This window comes from Typopeltis vanoorti, chromosome 12 (assembly GCF_054136105.1).
Source record: "Typopeltis vanoorti isolate ZY-2024b chromosome 12, IOZ_Tvanoo_1.0, whole genome shotgun sequence".
NCBI lineage: Eukaryota > Metazoa > Arthropoda > Arachnida > Uropygi > Thelyphonidae > Typopeltis > Typopeltis vanoorti.
The window spans coordinates 82,447,928-82,471,834 of NC_143560.1; the positions used below are offsets into that span (position 1 = coordinate 82,447,928).

Below are 23,907 nucleotides of genomic sequence, written 5' to 3' on the forward strand. Positions count from 1 at the left end.
GAATGGATAAGAAAAAAATTAGCCAAAAGAAGGTGTTTGATCTTTATCCTCTTGTGTTAGCCAAAATATAAAATCTGACAGTATTTGAAGCCCTAACAAATTAATTTGGATTGAAAACTACTCATAATCAAAACTGTGCAGTATGTGATGGTTTTCTCTTGATACGTATTAGGACTTGATGAAAATGTACAGTAATGTACATGGAACTCTCTGTTGACCTAGTGGTAAATCTCGTTTAATTAAATCCGCTTCTATTAATATATAAATATAAGAATGTAAATTGTTATTTCTGAGTCAGCTGTGAACTCTCGTATATTTTCTTGCTTGGGTAAGCAAAGGTAAGTAATTAATGAATGTCTAATTGAAAAGATTTTAAGCCATAAATGATAACTAGGAATTGTGAAGAGTCAGTAAGAAGAGCTGCTGATCTCTTTGCAGTATTTTAAAGAGAGAGAGAGAGAGAAAGAAAGGATTTAGGAAAAATTGATTTTGCTTGTAAATTATTTTTATCTGTTTATGAATATAACTAATACCATTTTCTTTAATATTTTAAGACCCTCAATTCCAGAAAGCCTTGTACATGAATTCCTTCAGAAGGTTCCAGGAGCTATGTTTACAACCAACCCTTGTCATATACAATACTGTACACAAGAGATAGTGGTATTCAGGGAAGATCTAATATCTAAGATGTGTCGCAACTGTGTGTACATGCCTTGGGAACATGAGGATAGAGTTGATATTCCTACTTTGGTGAGTAAGTCGGGCAAGACTTGCCTTTCCATTTCAGATCTCTGCCTTCCATTTACCCAAACTTGCTAAAATGTAACATTTCGCATTTTACAAATTGTCTGTGCGGTTAACCTTAACGCTTTGCGCTTCGCAACCATATGCCTGGAGAAGGAGTGTCCTAGGTTCGATTCCTGTTGGTGACGTGAGGAGCTGAAGGATCTTCCTCAGCCATAGCCAAGTTAGCCGGTCTTGGGCGTGGACAGTAGGGTTTTCCAACTTTATCCTGGGGTTTTTCATCCCACAAAGCAGGCAAACCAGCCCTTGAGAACTCAACACTGCAGGACACACCAGGGCATAGGGCTGACCACCTTATCCTGTGAACGGTTTGAGATCTGATGATTAATAAACCCTCAACACTGCAAGGTAAAAGAAGGTAAAAAGAAAAAAAGGAAGATGAGATTTTACAAAATTAAATTTAAATTTTATTTAGGAGCCTCTGTAGCTCAGTTGGTTGGTTTCTTTGATTGGAAAGTTCTCATTTTCCTTTTACCTTGCAGGGTCCAGGGTTTATTAATCATCGGACCTCAAACCGCTCACAGGATAAGGTGGTCAGCCCTATGCCCCGGTGTATCCTATGTCTGTAGTGTTGCATTCTCAAGGCCGGTTTGCCTGCTTTGCAGGATGAAAAACCCCAGGATAAACTGGGGGGAAAAACCTACTGTCCATGCCTAAGACCGACTAACTTGGCTATGACTGAAGATCCTTCAGCTCCTCACGTCACCGACAGGAATCGAACCTAGGACACTCCTTCCCCAAGCATATGGTTGCGAAGCGCACAGCCACTAGGCTAACTGTGCAGACTTATTTTAAGCCCTAAGAAATTAACTGATTGGAAAGTTATGAGTTCAAATCCCATCTAAGATGTAAAAAACCTTTATTAGAACTTTTTAGTTGAAGGTGAGTTAGCCAGTCTCACATGGAGGGGTAGGATTTTTTCTTCTGGAAACATGGGTTTTTCCATTCCCCAACACAACCAAACCAGCCAGGAGACCACATGCAATTGGCCACAATAATACACCATGCTGATAGGATTAACTGTCCTATCAGAGCATTAATTAGGTGTCAAAGAAGTCAACTTGGCCATTGCAGACAGTTGAATCTAAACATGTAAGGGAAAAATGGAAATGAGAATGGGATTTAATTGCATTTCAAACTAATAAAATATACTGCCTTTCTAGTCAATGTACAACATGTATTTTTAATGTTAAAAGCCTGCAACAAATTTTAAAATAAAAATAAATTGCTAATGCCATTTTATTCTCCAAATGGAGTACGCAAGGATTTTAGCTCTATCTAACTTGGAGGCATAGTAATGCTATGGCACTGGGGCAGTTGCCAAGGGTGCCAGTGACCAGATATTTTAACTGTTATTAAAATTGTCACACTGAAACAAATACAAGCTATGAAGTTGCCAAGGATGTCAGTAATACCTATGCTAGTGATCTGACTTTTGATAGACTGAGGAACAGTTACTCTCCTTCCTTAGACAATCAGAGATAGCTGGCCTAAGGCTATCAGTAATTTTAAATGGCATGCAGTGAAGAGAGTATGCAGACAACTGCCACCACCTTGTGGTCCCTAATGCAATATGTTGTCTGAAATGGTGTAGGTTCTATAGTTGATTTTCTTGGGTTGTGGGAAGAAAAAAATTATTTGTTTTTGCCAGAGATTGATTTACTGAGGAACTGGTTGGAAAAAAAAAAATTAGAAAAAAGCTTTACTAATTTTTTAAACCATTGCATTGAGATCACAAATTGTTATTTCAGGATTTTAGAATGATGACATAACTACTGCTATTTTCTGGATGATGACTACTGCTATTTTCTTATCATGCTCAGGTTCAAATGCGCTTCTTAGAATCAAAGTTGACTTCTCTTCATAATTTTGTTAATTATTATTTTCATACGTATAGCATTTTGCACTTGGCATCTTTCTTAGAATATACCAGGTTCCTACATTTCCAATAATCTTTTGCCCATACGTATTGAACACTGATGCACTATAAATTCTGTAATTTTTGGTGTGTGTGTGTGGGGGGGGGGTATATTGTGAAATATGTGGAATGTATGTCATGTACTAATATGTTGTAATTTAATTAATTTGTTCCATTAATAAAAAAAAAAAATTGGCATTCACACTTTCAAAAAAATTCTTTTTCACTTTATTTTTATGATATAGCTGTCCAAGAAAGGATGGAAACCTAGTAGCACAGTTGGACCGAAGATTAAGTTGAATGAAGGCTGAAAGCAACCTAAAAGAATTTTATTGTTATGTTGCAAATAAAAGGAAAATCTAGAAGAATAGTGAATGCAAACACTGGATGAACAGATAGAGGTGCATGAGAAGGAGGTTCTAGAGTTGTTGCATAACCTGGATAACAATTTGGCACTAAGGACAGGTGGGAAATCAACACAAATGTACAGGAATACAAAATTAATAACGGAAAAACTCACGTAAAAAGATTATTTAATAGTATCATTTTCGCATGCGTGTCACAGGTATCTTCGGTACATTTTAGGCACCAGTAGCTATCCATATTCCTTGATAATAAATGGAATCCAAGGCAGAAAACCTTGCAATGCCAATCTATGGTTCATAGACTTGAGATCCATAATCCAGCTTTGAAAGTATAAGCACACGATAAAGTTGAAGCAATGAAGATCGATCTGCACCCTATTCATTAGAGGAGAGAGTGCAAAGGAGATTCAGTGTTCTCTTGCACTTTTCTCTTAATTGACGAATATGTAAGGAATGCAAGTTTTCTGTCAAAGATGAGTCCAAGAACTTGGCTTCTGTTGCTACTGGATTAACAGTTCATCTTATTCTTAATTCACAATCTGGGTGAATAGTGTGTTTTCAACAGAAAAGTACACAAACGGTTTTTTCTGCTAAAAACCTGAACCCATTACTCGAACCCATAGAGAAACATGATCAATTGCTTGTTGAAGTTGTCTTTCAATTATCCTCATTTATGAAAGTGACAGTAAATTGTGAAGTCATCAACTTACAGAGCATTGTCTACAGTGGGAGCAAGCTGTTCAGTGATTCAGTTAACCTTGACAACAAAAAAATGTAACAATTAAGATAGAGCCTTGGGGAACATCCTGTTCTTGATGATATGGCTGAGGTAGCGTACTTCCCACTCTGACTTAGAAAGTTTTAATAAATAAAGGAAGGCATCCTCTGAGACCTAGGTTATAGAGGTCTTTTAATATACCATATCTTCAGGCTTTGTCATAAGCTTTTTCCATGTCAGATGTTCTTTCTTCAGGAATGCATCTCTTATACAAGTTTCTAAATTGACCAAATGGTCTAAAGTTGATGTCTATGAAAACTACATTGTATATTAGAGAGTACATTATTGCTTTTCAAATACTAGAGAAGTCTGGCATTAACAATTTCTCTAATATCTTACAGAGATAGCTGATCAGAGCAATAGGTCGATAATTATTTGCTTGTGTTGGATTCTTTTCCAGTTTTGGGATAGCAGTGACAACTGACTTATACCAAGAATCCGAACCACTTTCTCTGCAAGTATTCTATGTATATTAAGAGAAGGAGATAGATAGTAGGTGTTTTATCATTTCATAATAGATGTCATCAGGCCCTACTGCACTAGGGTGAGACAGTAAAAGAGCTCTTTTTAGTTCCTTCTTAAGTTCCATTCATGGAGAGACTTACTGCAGCACCATTGACCTTTGCAGGCAAGCCTACTAGCCAGTTGATCCTGATCAGGCCAGGGCCATCCAGAACCACTCCTCTTGCTGAAGCAGAGGCCAAAGTAGTGCAAGACTACCAGGATTCCCCCTTTCCAGATCACGGGTCACGAATATTGCGGCAGCGTGTTGGATCCCAGTGATAGTGGTCTGGAAGAAAGGATAGTAAAAAAAGACTCAGGAGAAGTAGAGTAAAGAATATGGGAAGAAAAGCAAAGAAAAAAAAGGAATGAAAAGGGCCAGTACCATCACTGGAGGACCCACTCCACCACGAACATACGTGTAATCTCTTACCACCACTCAGCACAAAAACAGAGTGATAACAGTTTGTTCCAACGAGCAAGCTCTAAAACATGAATTACAAATTATCATCCTTTTTATAATTTTCATAATTTTATAATTTATTATAATACTTTTATGAACAAATAATATAAATTACATTGCAACCATAGCCATTCCATACGTCAAATTAGAATATCAGAGAATTCCTCTAAGGATTCCCACCAGCCACCCTGGATGTACCAAATTCAGTTCAACTGTAACTTGCCATATATATATATATATATATAGGTGAAACAAGATGCATGATATTCCAATTCTAGAAAAGGAACATATCTGATGTAATAATTATGGAAAATGTGTGCCTTTCTCATTGTGCCTTTAGACACTCTGCACCAAATTGATTGGAAAGACACCTGTTTTTTATATTGTACCAAAATTTGATATCAAATTTAAAGAAGCCTGTAAAATTCTAATCAAACACCCTAATATCAACAATAATGATGACCTAAAAATTTCAAAAATACAGGTGGCAATAATTTATGTCATTTAAGCTCTTATTGCAGATATTTATTTGGCCATTATGTTAACAGCCATGGGCAATCCTATATCTCCTGCTGTCACCAACTTCTTCATGGAACACTTATAACAACATATTTTTGATAACATTCCACCTAGACCTGCTCACTGGTTCAGATATGTGGATGTTATTTTTGCAATTTCGAATGATCTTCCTCTGAGTTACAGCAGTTTCTATCTAAATTAAATGCACTTCATTCCAGAATCCAATTCACCTTAAAAGAAAAAGTAAATAAGCAGTTAACCTTTTTAGATCTTTTAATTGTTTGTCAACCAGATGGTAGCATACATTTTTCAATATTTTGGAAGAAGATTCATACAACCGTTATATGCTGCTGAATCTCATCACCATCCTATTCAAAAGGCTGGAACTATTAAAACATTAGTACATCATGCCCATTCTTTATGTTCTTCTGACGAACTGTTGCAGAAAAAATTATGACATATTAATTCCACCTTTTATCTAATGGCTTTAAGAATTCTTTCTTTTAAGAGCTTTTAACAGTTATATCTTTACCTCTTCAAATACAGAAGAAATAACATATTCCTCTCCTTTATGTGCATGGCATTACTAATCACATAGCGAAAGTTTTAAAACCTGAATATTTTTGTTATCTTACCCTCCCATCATAATAATCTCCACCTTTCTCACTTCTCATTCACCTCTCAATTATCCAGGTGTTTACCAGGTTCTTTGCTATTGTGGGTTATCTTATTTTGACAAACAGGAAGATCTGCTTTAATTTGGCTAGAAGAATGCAGGTCTTATATTTTAAAAAAAATTGTTTCCTCATAGAATGGCTTTATAAAGAAATGTGTGAAACTAACTACATCTGTCCCCTTTGTGGAAGATAGTACTTTTTAAATCAGCTAATGTTTCCTAAGTTTATTTGGTCTAAATATATATAATTTTAATAAGTTAGGAAATTACTGACCTTTTATAGTTATCTTACATTATCTATTTAGGTGGTGCTTTTTAGAATTGGCTGTTAATGTTTACCTGCCGTTGTATTTTTGTAGTGATGATGCTTTTTTTTGAGGGTTTTTTCTACCAGAAACTCAGGTTTTTCGTCCCTCAGAAAGGCAAACCAGCCTGTGAACACACACATACTGATCTACAGTAAAAAAAAAAAAAAAAATACATAGAAGTCCCTCATTAGAAGTCACAACCTCAACTGGTCCCAAGGGACAGATGAGGAAAATTGAGGGTATTGCCATGCGACAACAACAATTACTGCATTTTAATGTTTATTTTGTGTCTGAATCTTTTATTTTATTTATTATTTTTTTTTTATTTGTGCATGAGATGAAATCCTTGTGAGCAGGACAAAACGTGTGCTTTTTAATAATAAACAGAATAGTTGACTCTCTTTCTGTATTTCCTTAATTAGTCAAAAAATGTATCGCATGTTATTCATATTATATTCATTTATTATTATAATCAATATTTTATTAATATAATAAAATATTGGTATTGGTATAATTTCTTTTTGTTATTTTTATTTTAAGTGGATGATATACAAATGAAACCAAAAAAAGGCTATAGGGATTTCCTTCTGAGGAATAAAGCATAGCTATATTACATTTCAGGATTAAAAAATGCATCAGAAATCTCTTTGTTTTCTCTCAACCCAATGGTTGGTGGTGTAGCAGTGCTATTAGGAAATAATTATAGAACTAGGTGGTTTCCTGGTGCAGTAGTATCCTACAACTGTAGATATGTGTTCATGAGGCTGGTTTGCCTGTTTTTAGGAACGAAAAACCCAAGTTTCCCAGAGAAAACCCCTCTACTTTCATGTGAGACTGGCATTATAGACAGGATTCGAACCTAGGTCTTTCCAACAAAAGAGATCCATCGAAACCAACTGAGCTATGAAGACTTGCATCATAAATATCATTCAAAAAATGTTATATGTAAACATTTGCGAAAATTTTCGTCTGAAAGAAAGAATACAAATCTGTTTTTATTAAATAAAAGAATAATAATAATAATAAAAAAAAAAAAAATGCCTTTGTCTTGGAAACTTAAAATTTTTCAAATGTAATCATTTCTTGCTTGCTTGCTTCTAAAATTCATTATCCTTTCTTTTATTAAATTTTCATTGCTGAATATAATGTGCATATAACATGAATTTTTATAATTGGAATTCTGAGGCCTGTGTAACAGGCCTCAGAATTCCAATTATAAAAATGGAACTTTCATAATATTAAGATTGCAGAGACAGCATTATAGATTCAATTTCAGTCATGAATTAGAGGAACTTTTTTTCTCATTTTAGAGTTAGCCAATCTTTGGTATGGTAAAGTAGGGTTTCTCTTCTAGAAGAGACCCTTAATCCTGTAACTCAGCAAAATTGACCATATGCACAAACAAGTATATCAAAATAAATACTGGTCAGGTTTATTAACATCACCTCTTAACTAACACTCAGGGGGAATGGACTTACATTGATGATATGAGGTTAAGATCTGCTGTCTGCCAGTTTAGAAATGAAAAGGTACTCCTTTTGGCAATTAAATGACATTAGAGAGAAAGAGAGAGAGATTCTTTCTCTCAAAAAACTGGTAATTTCAGTCCGCTTTTTTTTTTTTTTTTTTTAAAGGAGTGACAAACTGTTTATAGCAAACAGTGCCTGCAGAAATCAGTCATAGGATGCTTCTTTCTAAATATCATATTTCTATTCTTTCTAAGGACAAAAGCTTAAATACCTCATAGAAATCAGTTAAAATAATGACCTATTTTCAGAGGTCATCTAAATGATCTATTTGGATGAAAGCAAAGCAGTTCTTATTCCTGTTGAAAGAAAGAGCTCATATTCCTTCCCCTAACTTTCAGCAATTCCCTAATATCCAAATGTGATCAGATCTTAACCATAAGTTCTGCAGCTGCCAAAAAACTTGGTGCATTTTTTCACTCAAGACATATAGTTGCTAACTATACAAATCCCACCAAACCAAGGAATATTGCTCACATATTTGGGAAAGTTCACTAAAATTCTCTCTCAGATGCTTGATGCTATTCAGAAGAGGGTAGACCTGTTAATTAGTCATTCCTCCCTCTCTCATAGACCACTTCATTCCTTCTCCCATAGATATTCAATTTCTGTCTTATGCCTTTTCTACAGATACTTTCATGGACAGTGCTCTGCTGAATTGGCTACTATCATTTATCCACTTTCCTACAAAATCCATAAGAACAAGAGTTGCTGACCAACACCCATTTATAGTCCAACTTGAAACTTTCCAAACCCACTTCTCTACCTCCTCTTTCATTCTATCAACTTCTGTTCTTTGGAACAGCCTCCCCCACTCTGCCTTCACCAAAGAGTACAACCTTCAGCTGTTCAAAAAAATGTGAACAGATTTCTTCTTTTTTCTTACCCTCTTGCTTATATGTGACATTGATTTGCTATGGATATTGTGATCCATAGCAAATCATATAACCGATACATGAAAGTATTGGTTACATATATTTCAAAAAATGTATGGGATCACCATAAAAACTATTGCAGCATCTTGTTTTTATTTACTTAATGTTTTTTTCTTTAACTTCCATTGTAAGCATGGTCTTTTGCAAACCAAAAAACGTATTATGTGGCACCTCCAGGGAGTCCAAGACCTCATCATGGAAGGACACACTACTCTGCTACACACAATTCACCATCTCCTCTATTTAATACTTAGCTCTATTCAACAACACTACTACAATTAACATGCAATGCCATCTACTGCCCACTACCACCAGTAGTACTTTTATTTTTTTTTGTCTGTAAATTGTATGTGTTCTCATGGCCTGTTTCCCTGTATACAGGATGAAAAATCTGAGTTTCCACGAGGGGGGAACCCTGCTTCCTCCACATGAGATCGGTCAACTCGCGTTCATGATGAGAAACAAACTCATCAGGTCTTTTCCATACAAAGGGTACAATGTCCTGTTGTTCTTCCAGTTGCACTACAGAGGTGATTAATATCTTAATAAATGAATGAATGAAAACCATAATTATAAAAATCAATATGCATAAACAATTATGTTTGTTTTTTGAAACTAAACACTAGGTTATAAAATAAAGATACCAAGAAATTATATACTTGGTATAATCCTTTATCCAAGTGTTAGTAAACAAAGTTTGCACCGGAAGTATTTTCAGGACTGGGACAACTTGTATATAGAAGCTAATTACTTCACATCACTTGCCTTAGTATCCCATAATGCAAAGCACATATCCTTGCAGACATGTATAATGCTATGCATTATGGGAAGAGTCACTACCCAGACCAGTTTTGATCTTTATTGAGGTCTCAAACTTTGTTTGCCAACACTTGGATAAAGGATTAAACCAACTATATAATTTCTTGGTATCTTTATTTTATAATATAACCAAATGGAAGAACTTCCAATAACCACTAAGTTGTTATAATCGTCACACTTAATCAAATATCAGAAGTGGAAGATCATTAATCTTCAGTTATAAAGTTAGAAATGATTACTCTTAATTATTGTGTATTGGCCTGAGTAGTTAGTATATCCACTCTCCAACCAAGAGGCTGCGAGTGTGAATCCTGCCACGGGCATGGACGTTTGTGATTGTCTTACTAATTTTGTGTGAAAGGGCACCTACTATCTCATTGCTCCTTCTAGCAGAAAACTTTATTCCCAAAATCCTGTAGGAATAACTATATGGAATTCAGTTATTAGTTATTTATTAGACATCTGGAATAATTAGTTATTTACTTACATCAAATGTAAGTAAATAACTAATTATTCACCATAATCATCAAATTCCTGATATGTACCCTCAGAGGTGTACAGGATAATTTTGATATTACATGTATAACAATGCAAAATGATGGTACAACATGACAGATAACTAATTACAGATAACTGTAAAATAATTCAAAGTATTATATATGCACACACACACACACATACACGCATATTTATTTTTGAACTAATGTCTCTATGGCATCATTCTACCATTTGGCATATTTGTCTTTAAACCACGGCTGATTGTTATATGTGCATACGTTCTGTTTTAAACTTTTTCCCCCACCCTAGTTATAGTGAGGATATGATACAATATATATTGTGAAATCTCACTTATCTGTAATTAATGAGTTATTAAGCTATAAAGGCACTTAACCTGAATAACTATCCACAGGAATGAAAACAAGATATAAGGCAAGAAAGCTTAAGCACATTAGCATACAAAGACGTCTGTGACACGTCTTTTGTTTATTGCACCAAAATTGATTTTGACGTATCGCAGATGTTACGAAGTTCGCGTCAATTTCAAATGAATTTAGAATTTAAAAATAATTTATATGTCAAAAGGTGAAGCGCATTAAAAATAAAGATAGTAAAAACACCTCTTTCTTCGAGAAAACTGAATCTTTTCACTTGCCACTTGTTGACAGGTGGCAAGTGAAATTCCTATATAATCCTGCAATGATAGAATTCAGTTCCAGTCAGAAATTAATCTTGTGTTATGTTTATACACACACACAGTGGAACCTCCGTTGTCAAACGTCTCTCATCTCGAACAAATCGTTCCCGAACCAAAAACGCACCGGTTTCCAAACAGGCAAACCGGCAACCACGTGATCCCCAGGCTGAGATGCATGGTGGGAGAGCGTCACTTACACCGCAACCTCCTCTCAATCCAGACACCTGCTCGAATTTGCAGTGCCTTTTCCTGATTTTCTTTGTGTTTTGCTGTTTTTTTTTTAATAAATTATTATTAAATAACCCACCATGGGACTGAAGAAGGATAGTGATAGCAGCAAAAGGAAAAGAAAAGTTGTTAAAACCACGATAGGGTTGAAAAAAAGAAATCTCATCCAAACATGAAACTGACATTCATGTCTTGGATCTTGCTGTGCAGTTCGGTATGGTGATATCAATGATCTGTACAATAATCAAAAATAAAGAGGCAATCGAGGGAGCTGATGTTGCAAATGGAGTGAAAGTTCTTACTAAACGAAGATCTCAGATGATTGAAGAATTGGAAAAATTGTTGCTGATTTGGATAAACAAGAAACAGCAGTAATGATAGTGTTTCTTAGGCTGTAATTTGTGAAAAAGCGAGGCGATTACATGATGACCTGTTTAATAAACCCTGGTGTGAGTGGTGCTAATAGTAAGGCTTGGGTAACCAGGCAATTTTTTATTCAGTGGATCCATGAAATCTTTGCCCCAAATGTGAGAAAATACCTTCAAGAAAAAAAAAAATTGATTAAAATGCCATCTTGTGATGGACAATGCTCCTGCTCACCCTCCAGGCTTAGAGGACCAGTTGATGGAGGAGTTTGATTTTTATCACAGTGAAGTTCCTGTCCCCCATCACAACTCCTCTAATCCAGCCCATAGACCAGCAGGTCATTTCGAACTTTAAGAAACGCTACACCAAAGCACTGTTTCAAAGATATTTTGAAGTGACCTCTGACACAGAATTAACACTCAGAGAATTCTGGAAAAATCACTTCAATATCCTTTATTGCTTAATGTTTTTGACAAAGCCTGGGTGAAAGTGACTTACAGGACCATAAACTCGGCCTGGAGGAAATTGTGGCCAGACTGTGTAGCGCACACAGAGACATTGAGAGCTTTGGGGCTGAGTATGTTGCTATTGTCAATGGTGTGTCTCTGGGCAAAAGCATGGGCTTGGAAGTTGGCAATGCTGATGTGGAGGATCACAGGAATGATGAGCTCACCATAGAAGAACTGGAACATCTTCAGAAGGAGCAGCAAAAGACGTGGGTGAAGAAATGTTTTCAGAGACAGAGGAAGGAAGGGAGGATTCCTAGTTCTTTGATCAAAGAAATATGTGTAAAATGGGGGTGAGGTGCAAAGTTATGTGGAAAGAGATCATCTATATTTTATATATTTATTATGTAAGATTTTATGCATTTTCATTGTTTTCGTATACAATTTTATGCATGAAGTACTGTTCTAAAGGTATAAATAAGCAATCATCTGCGGTTCGGAAGGGGATTATTCCATTTTACATTAATTCTTATGGGAAAACGGTTTCAGTTTTCAAACAAATCGGTTTTCGAACAGCCTTTAGGAATGAATTTTGTTCGACAACTGAGGTTCCACTGTACATATATACGTATTTTGGATAATGTCACTAAAGGATTTTAAAATTTGTACTACAATCATTCTGCAATTCAGCACTTCCCTTGAAATTGACAGTTGATCGTTGTATGATATGTGTATATATGTTATGTGGTTTTGACTTCAGAGTCTTTCAACATTATTCATCAAATTTCCTTAATCGTCCAAAAGGATTTTTAATATTGTCTGTGATAATGTTAAAAATAAACAGAAATGTGAATTACTCATTAACTGTTTTCAGACTTCTCCTTTTGTTGTCATTAACTTAGCTGAATTGGTAATGAATATTTTTGACTGACCACTTAAGAAGAAATTTTAATATTATCTAAAGGTCATGACTATGCTGTTTCTCAAAAAAATAAATAAAAAATACTACTGGCAGACTTGTTTCATTCTACAGACATAGGTTTAGATACCATTCCTTATGTTACATATAACCAAATTCATTTTAAAGCCGCCAAAGTTTATTTCAAAGCAAAAGCTTCATCTGCTAACTTAATGTTTTCTGAATTAAAAGCACTCAACTCCTTAAAAGATCACAACAATCTTATCATTGCCAAGCTGAAAAAGGCAAAGCTATAGTTGTATAAGATAGAAAAGCATGTTACAGGAAGATTACATTATTAATGCTCTGGGGGCCGCTTTAATTATTGTTCTCTCTCATCCAATCCAGCTATTAGATCAACAAACTAAACAATCTCATTGATGATGTTTGTAGTGTGGATAATGATTTTAAGAAAGAAAATCAAAACCTTTCATGTACTGTCTCTAGATCAACGTTTCTCAACCTTTTGTCTATCACTGACCAGTTTAATCACAGATAATTTTTTCTGGACTGGCAATATAAAAAGTACAAAAAAACATTGTAAGAATATAATCACTTTATTTGAGTATAATACATTCATCATGTCATGCATTGTAACTTATAAAGTAGGTTCTAGTAGCAAGGCTTATACATTGGTCAGACATAACTGGTGATTAGTTTACGGAATTAACAACGCATATAAAGTATATTAATTAAAGGTAACTTTAATGAATAACTTCTATATTTCAGCAACGTCACATTGCCATCTTCAGGAACATAAAGATATGTTATGTGCACGCAGGCACTAACACAAAGCAAATGAGGAAGAAAGCAAGAAACTAATATTGTTCCTAAAGTCCTAATGGTGCCCTCTGGTGGGCTAATTTGGTAGTCTTGGCAGTAGGGCTGAAGTTCTCATAATGCAAGTCTCCCAAATTTGGGGTAGTTTCATGCACCCAAATTTGTTGAGGTTAGGAACGTTTTTTAGAGCTGCTGATGATTCTTTGAATAATCTTTCGTATTTAAACTTGCTGCGATGAATTATTTTTGTTTTCTTCCAACGAATTTTATGGTGGGTATCTAAGGCATGGTCTGCCAGCCCAGAGCGGCTTTACTGGTGGAACCGGATGTAGTCTTGGTGTTCTGAAATCCTGATATTTGTTGTTCTGCCTGTTTGGCCAAAGTAGGACAATTTGCAGCTGCAAGGGACCTGGTATACACCAGGTAGGTCTAGGGGAAGTGGTTGGTCTTTGGTAGAGCAGATAAGGATGCCAACTTTTTATATGGTCTGTAACAGGAAGTAAGGTCATATTTTTTGAGGATATTGGTTATTTTCTCAGAGGTGCCCTGGATGTAGGGGATGGTGATAGACTTGGTGTAATCTTTATTGTGGAGGGGGGAGGGGGTTGTGGTTAACTGGTTTTAGTATTTTTTGGGGGTTATAGCCATTGGCTAAGAAAGTGTTGAGGATGTGGTTTAGTTCAGTAGTTAGGGCCTTGTCATCTGAGCAGATTAATTTTGCCCTGTTATATAGTGTTTTTATAACCCCATATTGTTGTGAGGGGGGGGGGGGACTGTTGGTGAATGTATCTGCAAGTATGGGTGGGTTTTCTGTGAACAGAGAAAACCAAAGATCCATCAAGCTGGCGGGTGATTAAAGTGTCTAGGAAAGATTATTCAAAGAATCTTCAGCAGCTCTAAAAAACGTTCCTAACCTCAACAAATTTCGGTGCATGAAACTACCCCAAATTTGGGAGACTTACATTATGAGAACTTCAGCCCTACTGCCAAGACTACCAAATTAGCCCACCAGAGGGCACCATTAGGACTTTAGGAACAATATTAGTTTCTTGCTTTCTTCCTCATTTGCTTTGTGTTAGTGCCTGCATGCACATACCATATCTTTATGTTCCTGAAGATGGCAATGTGACGTTGCCGAAATATAGAAGTTATTCATTAAAGTTACCTTTAATTAATATACTTTATATGCGTTGTTAATTCCATAAACTAATCACCAGTTATAAAGTAGGTATATGATAATGAGGGAATAAATATACTAAATTTAATGGCTTCTTTGTTCTTGCTCCCTTTTAACAATTACATCAATATTTGGTTGCAAATTTGTTAAAGTTAGGCAAAGAGGTGGACCTATGGTTAAATGATTTCTTAACTTCAGTTTTATAGTTGACATTGCCGAGAATCGTGATTTGCACAGATAAAGTTGTTGCAAATGGTAGTACATCTTCGTTGCTTCCTTATGAAGACTTGGATATTCTTTCCTAATTTTGGTCCAAAAGTGATTTAAATTCATGGTTCCAAAATTTGCTCTTAACGATGAATCTGAACTTAATTCCAAAAGACATTAAGTTCAGATTTTCAGACATTCTTGTTCTTTATTAGTTAAAATATTTTTATTATGCTCTATTGAAAGGATTGATAATCCACAAATTCATTTCTCGAATATCTGCGTTCTTTTGGGAAATATTTCTGGAATGTATCATATAATGATTTTAAGTGATGGCAGATAATCGTATCCAGCTTATTCATATCTAAATCTTGTGTGTTTGTAGAATCAAAATAAGAGACAAAAGTATCATAATTTTTTTTTCTTCGACTTTTGTTTGCCAAAATCTCAGTTTCTTTCTAAATCTATCAATTTTGTTATATGAATGGAATATATTTGTCATACTTCCTTGCAAACTTAAATTTAAGTCATTGACATATGAAAATATATCACTTAAATAAGCTAATTTCGCTGTCTGAAAAATATGCTGAGAATGGAGACTTTCTTTCAATCAAGAATATTTCTACTTCTATCCTTAATTCAAACAATCTGGTTAGTACTCTACTATGGAATAGCCATCTTACTTCAGCATGAAGTAATAGGTGCTCATGTTCTGCACCTGCTTCTTGGCAAAGTGTTATGAACGGTTGTGAATTAAGATCACTGTTCTCAATGAAATTAACAATTTTTGTAGATTGCAAAGGAATGTTATTTAAATCAGGTGACAATTTTTTGGCTGCTAAATGCTTATGATGTATAATGCAGTGCGTAACTAAAATATCTGATGAAGCTATTTCTTGAATTTGTTTAGTAAGTCCTGAATGTTTTCCCATCATATTGGCTGCTCCATTAGTACATATACCAAGTCAGTTTTTCCAATCCAAATTATGGTTACAAAATTATGCATTCAACACATAAAAATTTCTGAACTTGTTGCATGTGAAGCTAATTCTAAACAACATAAAAACTCTCCTTTTATGTCCTCAGCAATATAATCTATGTACCAAGTGTAACAAAGCAAAATGTCTTTTTTTTTTCTTGAAACGTTTCCTGATTCATCAATTTATATTGCAAACAATTTGATGCTTTTTTTATTTTTTCAATTAATTGATGTGCAACATTCTCAGATAATGTTACAATTCAGTGTCCTATCGCATCGTTGGAAAGGGGAATTGATTTGAGCTTGTCACCAGCTGTTGATCCAAACATTTCAAAATACACACATCTATTAAAAGAGGTTTTATCAAATCTTCTCTGGCAGTAAAAGAGTGATCTGGAGTGCTACTAGATATGAAGATTTTAAGAAGGATTTATTTTGTATAAAATTTTGTTTAAATGATTTCTTCTGTAATTGAAGCTCTTGTTTCTTACATTCAAAATATTCCAGAGGTTTTTCTTCTAACTCAGGGTGTTTTATCTGAAAATGCTGCAAAAGTTTGGGAGGTTTCATAGCATGATTAGGTTTAACTTCACGACAAATTACACACATTGGATGCAGATTTTTTTTGGTAGATTCAGGCAAAAGAATAAAACCATATTTAAGATAATCATCATTATAATGGCTTATAAAACTAGAGTTTTTCTTTTTTGCTGGTGGTGATTCAGGAATAATTTTGCTTTTGTGGTCAATGCTTGCTTCTTCCTGACTCCGAATAGCTTGGATTCTTCACATTTAAAAAATTTAATAAAGCTACTTGATAACTTTTTACACATTTTATAATATGGCCTAAAAATGTATCAATTTTATTTGGTGCTGTTATTAATATGCCTAACTAAAGAATCACATGAATTATTAAATCAACAAAAATATGTATTTAACAAAAATAATGCAGAGAAACAGCGATATACACCCAACAAGATCTAAATCCTTCATAATGTGATCCATATAGATAATGAATAACAGAGGGGATAATGTATATTCTTGTCTCACACCAAATTTAACATTAAACCATCTTCCTGTACTTCCTTCAATTCTAACTGCTGACTTACAACTCAAATAAAGACTAAGTATTGCTTGATATAATGCCCCACTGACACCATGTAACTGTAGCATATTGAATAGCTTCTCTCTTGGCACCTTGTCATATGCCTTTTCCAAATTGACAAAACTTAAATACAGATCTTTGTTATATTCCCATGATTTCTCCACTATTTGTCATAAAGTGAAGATCTGATCCTGACAGCCTCTATTTGACCTGAATCCAGCTTGTTCTTCACCAAGCTTTTCTTCCACAATTCTTCTCAACCGTTTCTCAAGTATACTTGCATATATCTTACCAGGAACACTCAGTAGGGAAATACCTCTGTAATTCTCACATTTAGTTTTATTTCCCTTTTTATATATGGATGCTATGAGAGTTCTACTTCAATCATTGGGAATTCGTCCCTCTGTCCAGGCATTCTGAACTATGCAGTGCAGCCACTGTAATACTTTTATACCACCATACTTCAGCATTTCTGGTCGAATATCATCTACTCCTGCTGCCTTTCCACATTTCAAGCCTTTGGTGGCTTTTTCTACTTTGAGATATATATTCCTGACTGCATGCCTGGTCAGTGTTTTTTACCACTGTGCTGTCATCACTGCTTGTTTCATTTAGCAGTTTTTCAAAGTAATTACTCCATACTTCAAGGATATCTTTTTCTCCAGTTTTCATGTCACCTTTATCATCTCTAACTCCTTTTACAGCACTCTTTCCTCCATTCCTAAGCTTCTTCAACAACCTCCAGAATATTTTACCACCTTCTTCATATTTATTGCTCTTTGGTTGGAATGCCAGTCAAATCCCACCATCCAGGACACACCAGAAATCTTTATATGAGCTTTTCGACTGAGAGCAAGTTAGCTAGTCTTATATAAAAGTGGTGGGATTTTTCTTCTCAGAAACTTGGGTTTTTCATCTTGAAAAATAGGCAATTGGCTATGTGAGAACACACTCAATTAATAGACCAAATGCACTGGTCTTATGAGTTAACAAGATAGTGTGTTCATTCAGTTTAATTGACACCTTTTAGTTAAAAAGACCTGAGGATCAAATCCCTTTTAGGATGGGAAGAATTTTTATGAAGACTTTTCAACGGATGGTGGTTTAGATGGTTTCATATGGATGGAGCTCCCAGAAATCCTAGTTTTTCATTTCACAAACTAGACTGGCCAGAGCATTCACATACAACAGACAAAATATACTGGCCTCAGGCTATAATTCAAAAACAGTCCAACTTAAGAATTCAATTAACTATTGAATCATCAAAATGTATTGATGTTTTATTATAATGAAATTTAAATATGAGAGGATTTATAATATTTTTTTTTCTTTTAGTTTGTGAAGACACTTATAGCCAATTGCCACTTATTTCCTCTCCCTCTCACAGTATCTCCCATTTATTGGGAACTGGATCATGCTCTGTGGCTTTATCCATTGCCTGATGTAGTGGTGTGTGGAGATAGATTTGATCCTTTTTGCCTTACCAATACAGATTGTATTTTTCTAAACCCAGTAAGTGTAATTTGCAGTTTAGTTTTTAATATAAATTACTGTAGTAATGCTTTATATTGCAGAAATTGGTCAGCTTTATCTAAATTACTTTTGCATAACAGAATATTTTACAGGTCTGCCAGTTTATTTGTCTAGTATGTAAATTACATTTATTTATTGCTTATCCAACAAACATTTAAAATTGGCTTTCCTGTTTATAAACTAAAACCTGGTTAATTACAGATAATACTTAAGAATGTAAATCACTTCACTATAATGTAATCTTCATTTAAATTAGTGAATGTTAATTAGGGATGCACCAAATATTGGTTTTGCTTCGATATTTGATTGCTTCTGTGCGTGTTTTTCAGATATTCGGCTTCAGCCAGAGCAGAAAAATTCCTGATACATGCATCATAGCAAATGCAACCAATCAGGAAAAGTCTTTCCCTATCTTGTGCAACTATTCAAATAGAAGGGTTCCACAGCTAATGAGTAAATTCATTCTGCAGTACAATTTCTCTGAAAATTTCTTTTATCACTAGCTACTAGTTTATTCCTTGAAAGAGGTTTTTGCAGAAGTCAGAAATATTTATGAAGAAACCACACATATATTACTCCAAAAAGTTATTTTCTACATTATAATTCATCACAAATTCATTTTGATTATTAAATCTATAAATCTCTATATTTCACAATTCAAAATAAGTTCTGTTAATATTTTTGTTATTTGAAGAAACAAATGCAATATTTTGTTCTTATTTTCATGTTGTATTATTTTTTAAATCAGTGTTCTCTATGAGAAATTTGGTAGTGGTGGATTAAGTGGTGAAGTCAGAGAGGTGTTGAGTTGGTGCCCTCCCTTGATGAGCCTTTGGATTCCTTGGAGGTGTCACGAAATAATAATAATAAATTAAATTATTATTTTATTATATAAAATGGTGGATATTATGAGAATGAGCGGAATGGTTAGTTGCTTGCGGTGGTTAGTTCTTTGTCAGTGCAGTTTAGGTATGATAGGTGCTGTGTGAAGAATGGTTAGCTTCTGCTTCCCATAGTGTGAAATTCTGGTTGGATTGTGGATGGTATGACAGGTATATTGTGTACTATGCTGTGAGCCTTCTGTGATAAGTCTTTTGACTCCATGGAAATACCTCTTAATAATAATAATGGGTCCATCTATATTTTATACCAGATATGGAAAGTGAAGTTTTAAAAATTTACCTGCTAGCCTTATAAGAACAAGACCAGAATCGGAGTTGCCTTGCCTGCACTATTTAAACAACATGAACATATATTCGTCTTTTATTAATGCATTGAGTAAATTTCATGAGCCTGAAACCCCAGACTTCAAATTGTCTAAAATAATCAAATTAATCAAGTTCAAAAAATTACAAGTGAAAGTGAAGATAAAAACTCATTCATTGCTGTAGCTAAAGCTGTGCTAGAAAGTTAAATTTATCATGGAATGTTTTTCATGATATAGGAACATTTTTATTCCAGTTAAAAATGGAATATATTATATGGAATATCAGGTTAAAAATGAATATATAACCCTCATACAACACGGTTTCGATGTAATGCGGTCTACGAATTGTAGTAACCCTTGTTCAATGCGGTACTTATACAACGTGGTTTTGATAAAAACACACTCTACAAATTGTAGAAACCCTTTATCTTTTCATATATTTTTTGCCCCGCGAATTAAAAATCAAATTTTATCTTCGTTAAATTTGCGTCTCTGCCCATATCATGCATGTAGTTATAAGTAGTGAATTTATATTAGGGGAAATACCCTTTAGCACGCATGTACATCAATTGTTTACCGTATAAAGTGTTTATTGTTGAAAGTTGTCTTCGTTTTCTGCCAGGAAAGCGCATTAAAAATCATAAGTTTGTTAATCTCAAGCTGAGCACTTTATTTTCTGGTGAGTTACATACAATATGTTATGCTTTTTTACGTAAAAATTTTATTTTTATAGTAATGGTCACTTAGAGGGCTTTTGCGATTTGGTAAAATGAAATTAGTGAATTAATTGATGGGTAAATAGATTTAAATGAGGAGAAACTGTACAATTAATAGATGACATCGAACCAAAAGGTGGAGAAAGTTCTGCCGAAGATTCTGATTGTGATGAATCCGTTAAAGAATTCAATTTAAAGAAATTAGCAGAAGGATTGGACTTGGCAAGAAAGTTAGGAAGTTATTTTACGGATAATGATCCCTCAATAGAGCATTCTGGAAAATTTATGAGACAATTGGATATTTGTTTAGCTCCATATTATGAACTTAATAAAAAAAAATGCAGCATAGTAGTAGTAAGCAAGGTCTTATTATTGATTTATTGATAACTAAACCAGCGCCGAAGTATGCAATGAGAATTATACAAATGATGTCCAACAGATTCCAAGTGATGAAGACGTCTGGCCACTTTTAAATAAAGTGGCCAGACTTGTTCGTGCTTTGAACAAGTCACTGCAAGCACCCATATTCCTGTCAAAACATGCTGAATTGAGTGACCTACATAATAGTTGACCGACATACTACTAGTTAAGACTCGTCTGCTGCGTGGACAGACTAAAGCCTGTATGGCACGATCCATTTTTACAATAGCAAAAAATGAATAAATTTTTTAAGTATATAAAAAATAGAAGTTAAAATATCCTGTATGACATGTTCAATTTTTTATTTTGCATGCAGGCGCATTTTGTTCGTCCAACCACGACATTGTCCGAATAATTATAATTAATAATTAATAAATAAAATAATTACACAAGATATAAACAACAAACCTACAAAACATAACCACAGAAAACAGTATAATAAGTTTTGAATAATATTTGCTTTGTTTTTTCCCTCTAGTTAGCAATATAAGTTAGTACTAACTAGGCTAACTAAAATTTACGATTTTATTTCTTTCTTGCCATTATTATTTTTACTCATAATGTTAAATTATATAAAATTGGGTTTATTTTTGTACATGTCAATTAGAAAAGTGGTTTTATATATTTTATATATATTTTGAAATGAAATATAACGAATATATTTGCTACTGTAAACATAACCTATTATACACACATATATATACATGTTCAATTTTCTCATTGACATAGAAAATTGATAAAAAAATTGATCATGTAAGACTGGCATAAGTTGAATTAAAATGCAGTATTTAAATTTTAAATGATTATCTAATCGCAAAATCACGAGAATAATTAATTTTTAAATATATATTATTAATTTCTTCTATAAAGAGCCACCGACCCCTACACCGCCTGAACGCCTCCAAATGCTTCTGATCCTACTATAGCCCCCCCCCCCCCCCAGAAGGCTTCAGCGCCCACTGGTGGTCTTACCGCCCACTTTGGGAACCTGTGCTCTAAATGAATCACCTCATTGACATTATTAGTTCAATTGATTAGTCCCTCTCTATAGTTATTTACTGAACTACCAAATGTATACAGTGGCTGTTTATTATTGGTTAGTTATTTGTACTTTGCAAACAAATCTCTTTTCCTCTCCTCATAAGTTTTATATATATATATATAATTTTGCCACCATAAATTCACTTATGCATGTCTAGAATTTATGGGGTCACATGCTATTCACTCTGCCCACCAACTTACAGGACACGCATATAATATTGTGTGTCCTGTAAGTTGGTGGGCAACTTACAGGACACAAGTTAATTATTAATAATTTGTTTGCCAGTAATTAAAGTATTTTTACTCACATTTGTGTTTTCCTTTACATTTCCCATTGTCAGGTGACTTATTAATGATGGTTTATTTATTTATTTACACCTTTCAGTAATTCAAATATAGCAGTGCCCTAATTTCCATAAGGCACAATGTTTTCTCTTGTCCGGTCAGATAGGGTAACAGCAAGAGAGCTATGATCACCCTGATGAGAATGTGTTAAGTCATGACTTATGTTCACTTATGAAAAATACATTTCTCTGAACAGTTGCTTTGGTATTGAGGGATTCTCGTCATTTTAAGGTTTCTGCATGATCTCTGAACCAGCAGTTCAAAAGAGCTGTCAGGCCATTGAAACTTTAAAAGAGCTAATAAAAGACAAATATACAGATACTTTGGAAGTGTGCATGTCTTTTAAGCAGTAACGATAAGGCAACTCCAGTGATGAAGATTATATTCTCATTTGCTTTTCAATCAGTTTTCAAAACTTTCCAAGTTTATATGTATATTCGTTTATTTTCATGTGGTCACATGATTCTTTCATGTGATTATGAAGTATCATTACACATTTTTTTTAATCTTTCTTAATTCTTCAGTTTGGCCGAAATACTGAATATTTGGCCAAAGCATAATTAATAAATTTTAAACATTGCAAATTAAATTTTATAAACAATGTTTTGAACAAAAAAATATACACTCATTAAAATTTTTTATCAATTTTTAATGAATATTTAAAAAAAAAACATTTGTTTATACAATTTAATTCAGCATGCTTCACTGCATCCCTAATGTTAATTCTTGTTATTCTCAAATAAAATATAAACATGGAAACTTTCAAGTAAATTTTTTCCTTGTTATTTTGCAGTTAACTTAAAAGCAGTGTGGCATTTTATGTACAAATAGTAATCTGTGATCTCTCTGTCAATCTGGACACATGTTCTACACACACACTGAATAAATAAAAATAAAATAAAAAATCCAAATTTGACTTTGTAACCAAAAAGCAATGATAGTACGAGACAAAAGGTCATGCCAGCTGGGTTGCCAGGTTAAGCAACATTCTCTGCTATTTTCATCATGGAACCAGAATGAACAGTGAAAAGTCAGCTACTGGAATAAACACAATCTCAACACCAGCAGAATTCAAGATAAGTACCAGCAAGAAGTATCATCAGAAAAGGTGTGGAACTGGCAGAAAAATTATAGAAGTACCATGTTGACATAATTGCTATTATAACAAAGAAGACGAAAACAGGTGATTTGTTTTGAAATAACAATTACAAGGTGTAATGTTATATTCATGCAGTAATGAACCGAGAAAGGAAACAGATACTGTAGTATTCAACGCAAAACACAAAGTTAATCTTTTTGAATGGCAGGTAGTTTAAAATAAAATGAAGTGGGCAGACATCAAAATAGGGATTTGAAAAATGAGCTAGTTTCTGCATACGGTTCTGAAGAAGGCTCTAAGGAAGAAGAGGAGGAATTTTTCTAGTCATAATGAATCAAAAGCAGCTGACATAATGAAAAAAGGAATTGTTAGATCTCTAACAAGTTGTTCCTTGTTGGAGACCTAACAAGGACTAATTGTAAATTGATCACCAATCCAAGGGTAGAGAAATTTCTATTATACTGCGCCACTCTATCCTTAGATTAGTCTATAT

General features: G+C 34.1%; 1 protein-coding gene across 3 annotated transcripts in view; it reads left to right on the forward strand.

Annotated features, from left to right (window-relative positions):
* PolE2 (DNA polymerase epsilon subunit 2) overlaps positions 1–23,907 on the forward strand; it is a 119,898-nt gene that overhangs the window by 90,234 nt on the left and 5,757 nt on the right. For all 3 annotated transcript variants that reach the window (XM_090401580.1, XM_090401581.1, XM_090401582.1), the window contains 2 exons: positions 555–750; positions 18,389–18,565. In XM_090401580.1, coding sequence (XP_090257706.1) covers positions 555–750; positions 18,389–18,565 — 373 coding nt within the window. The remainder of the gene's footprint in view (positions 1–554; positions 751–18,388; positions 18,566–23,907) is intronic.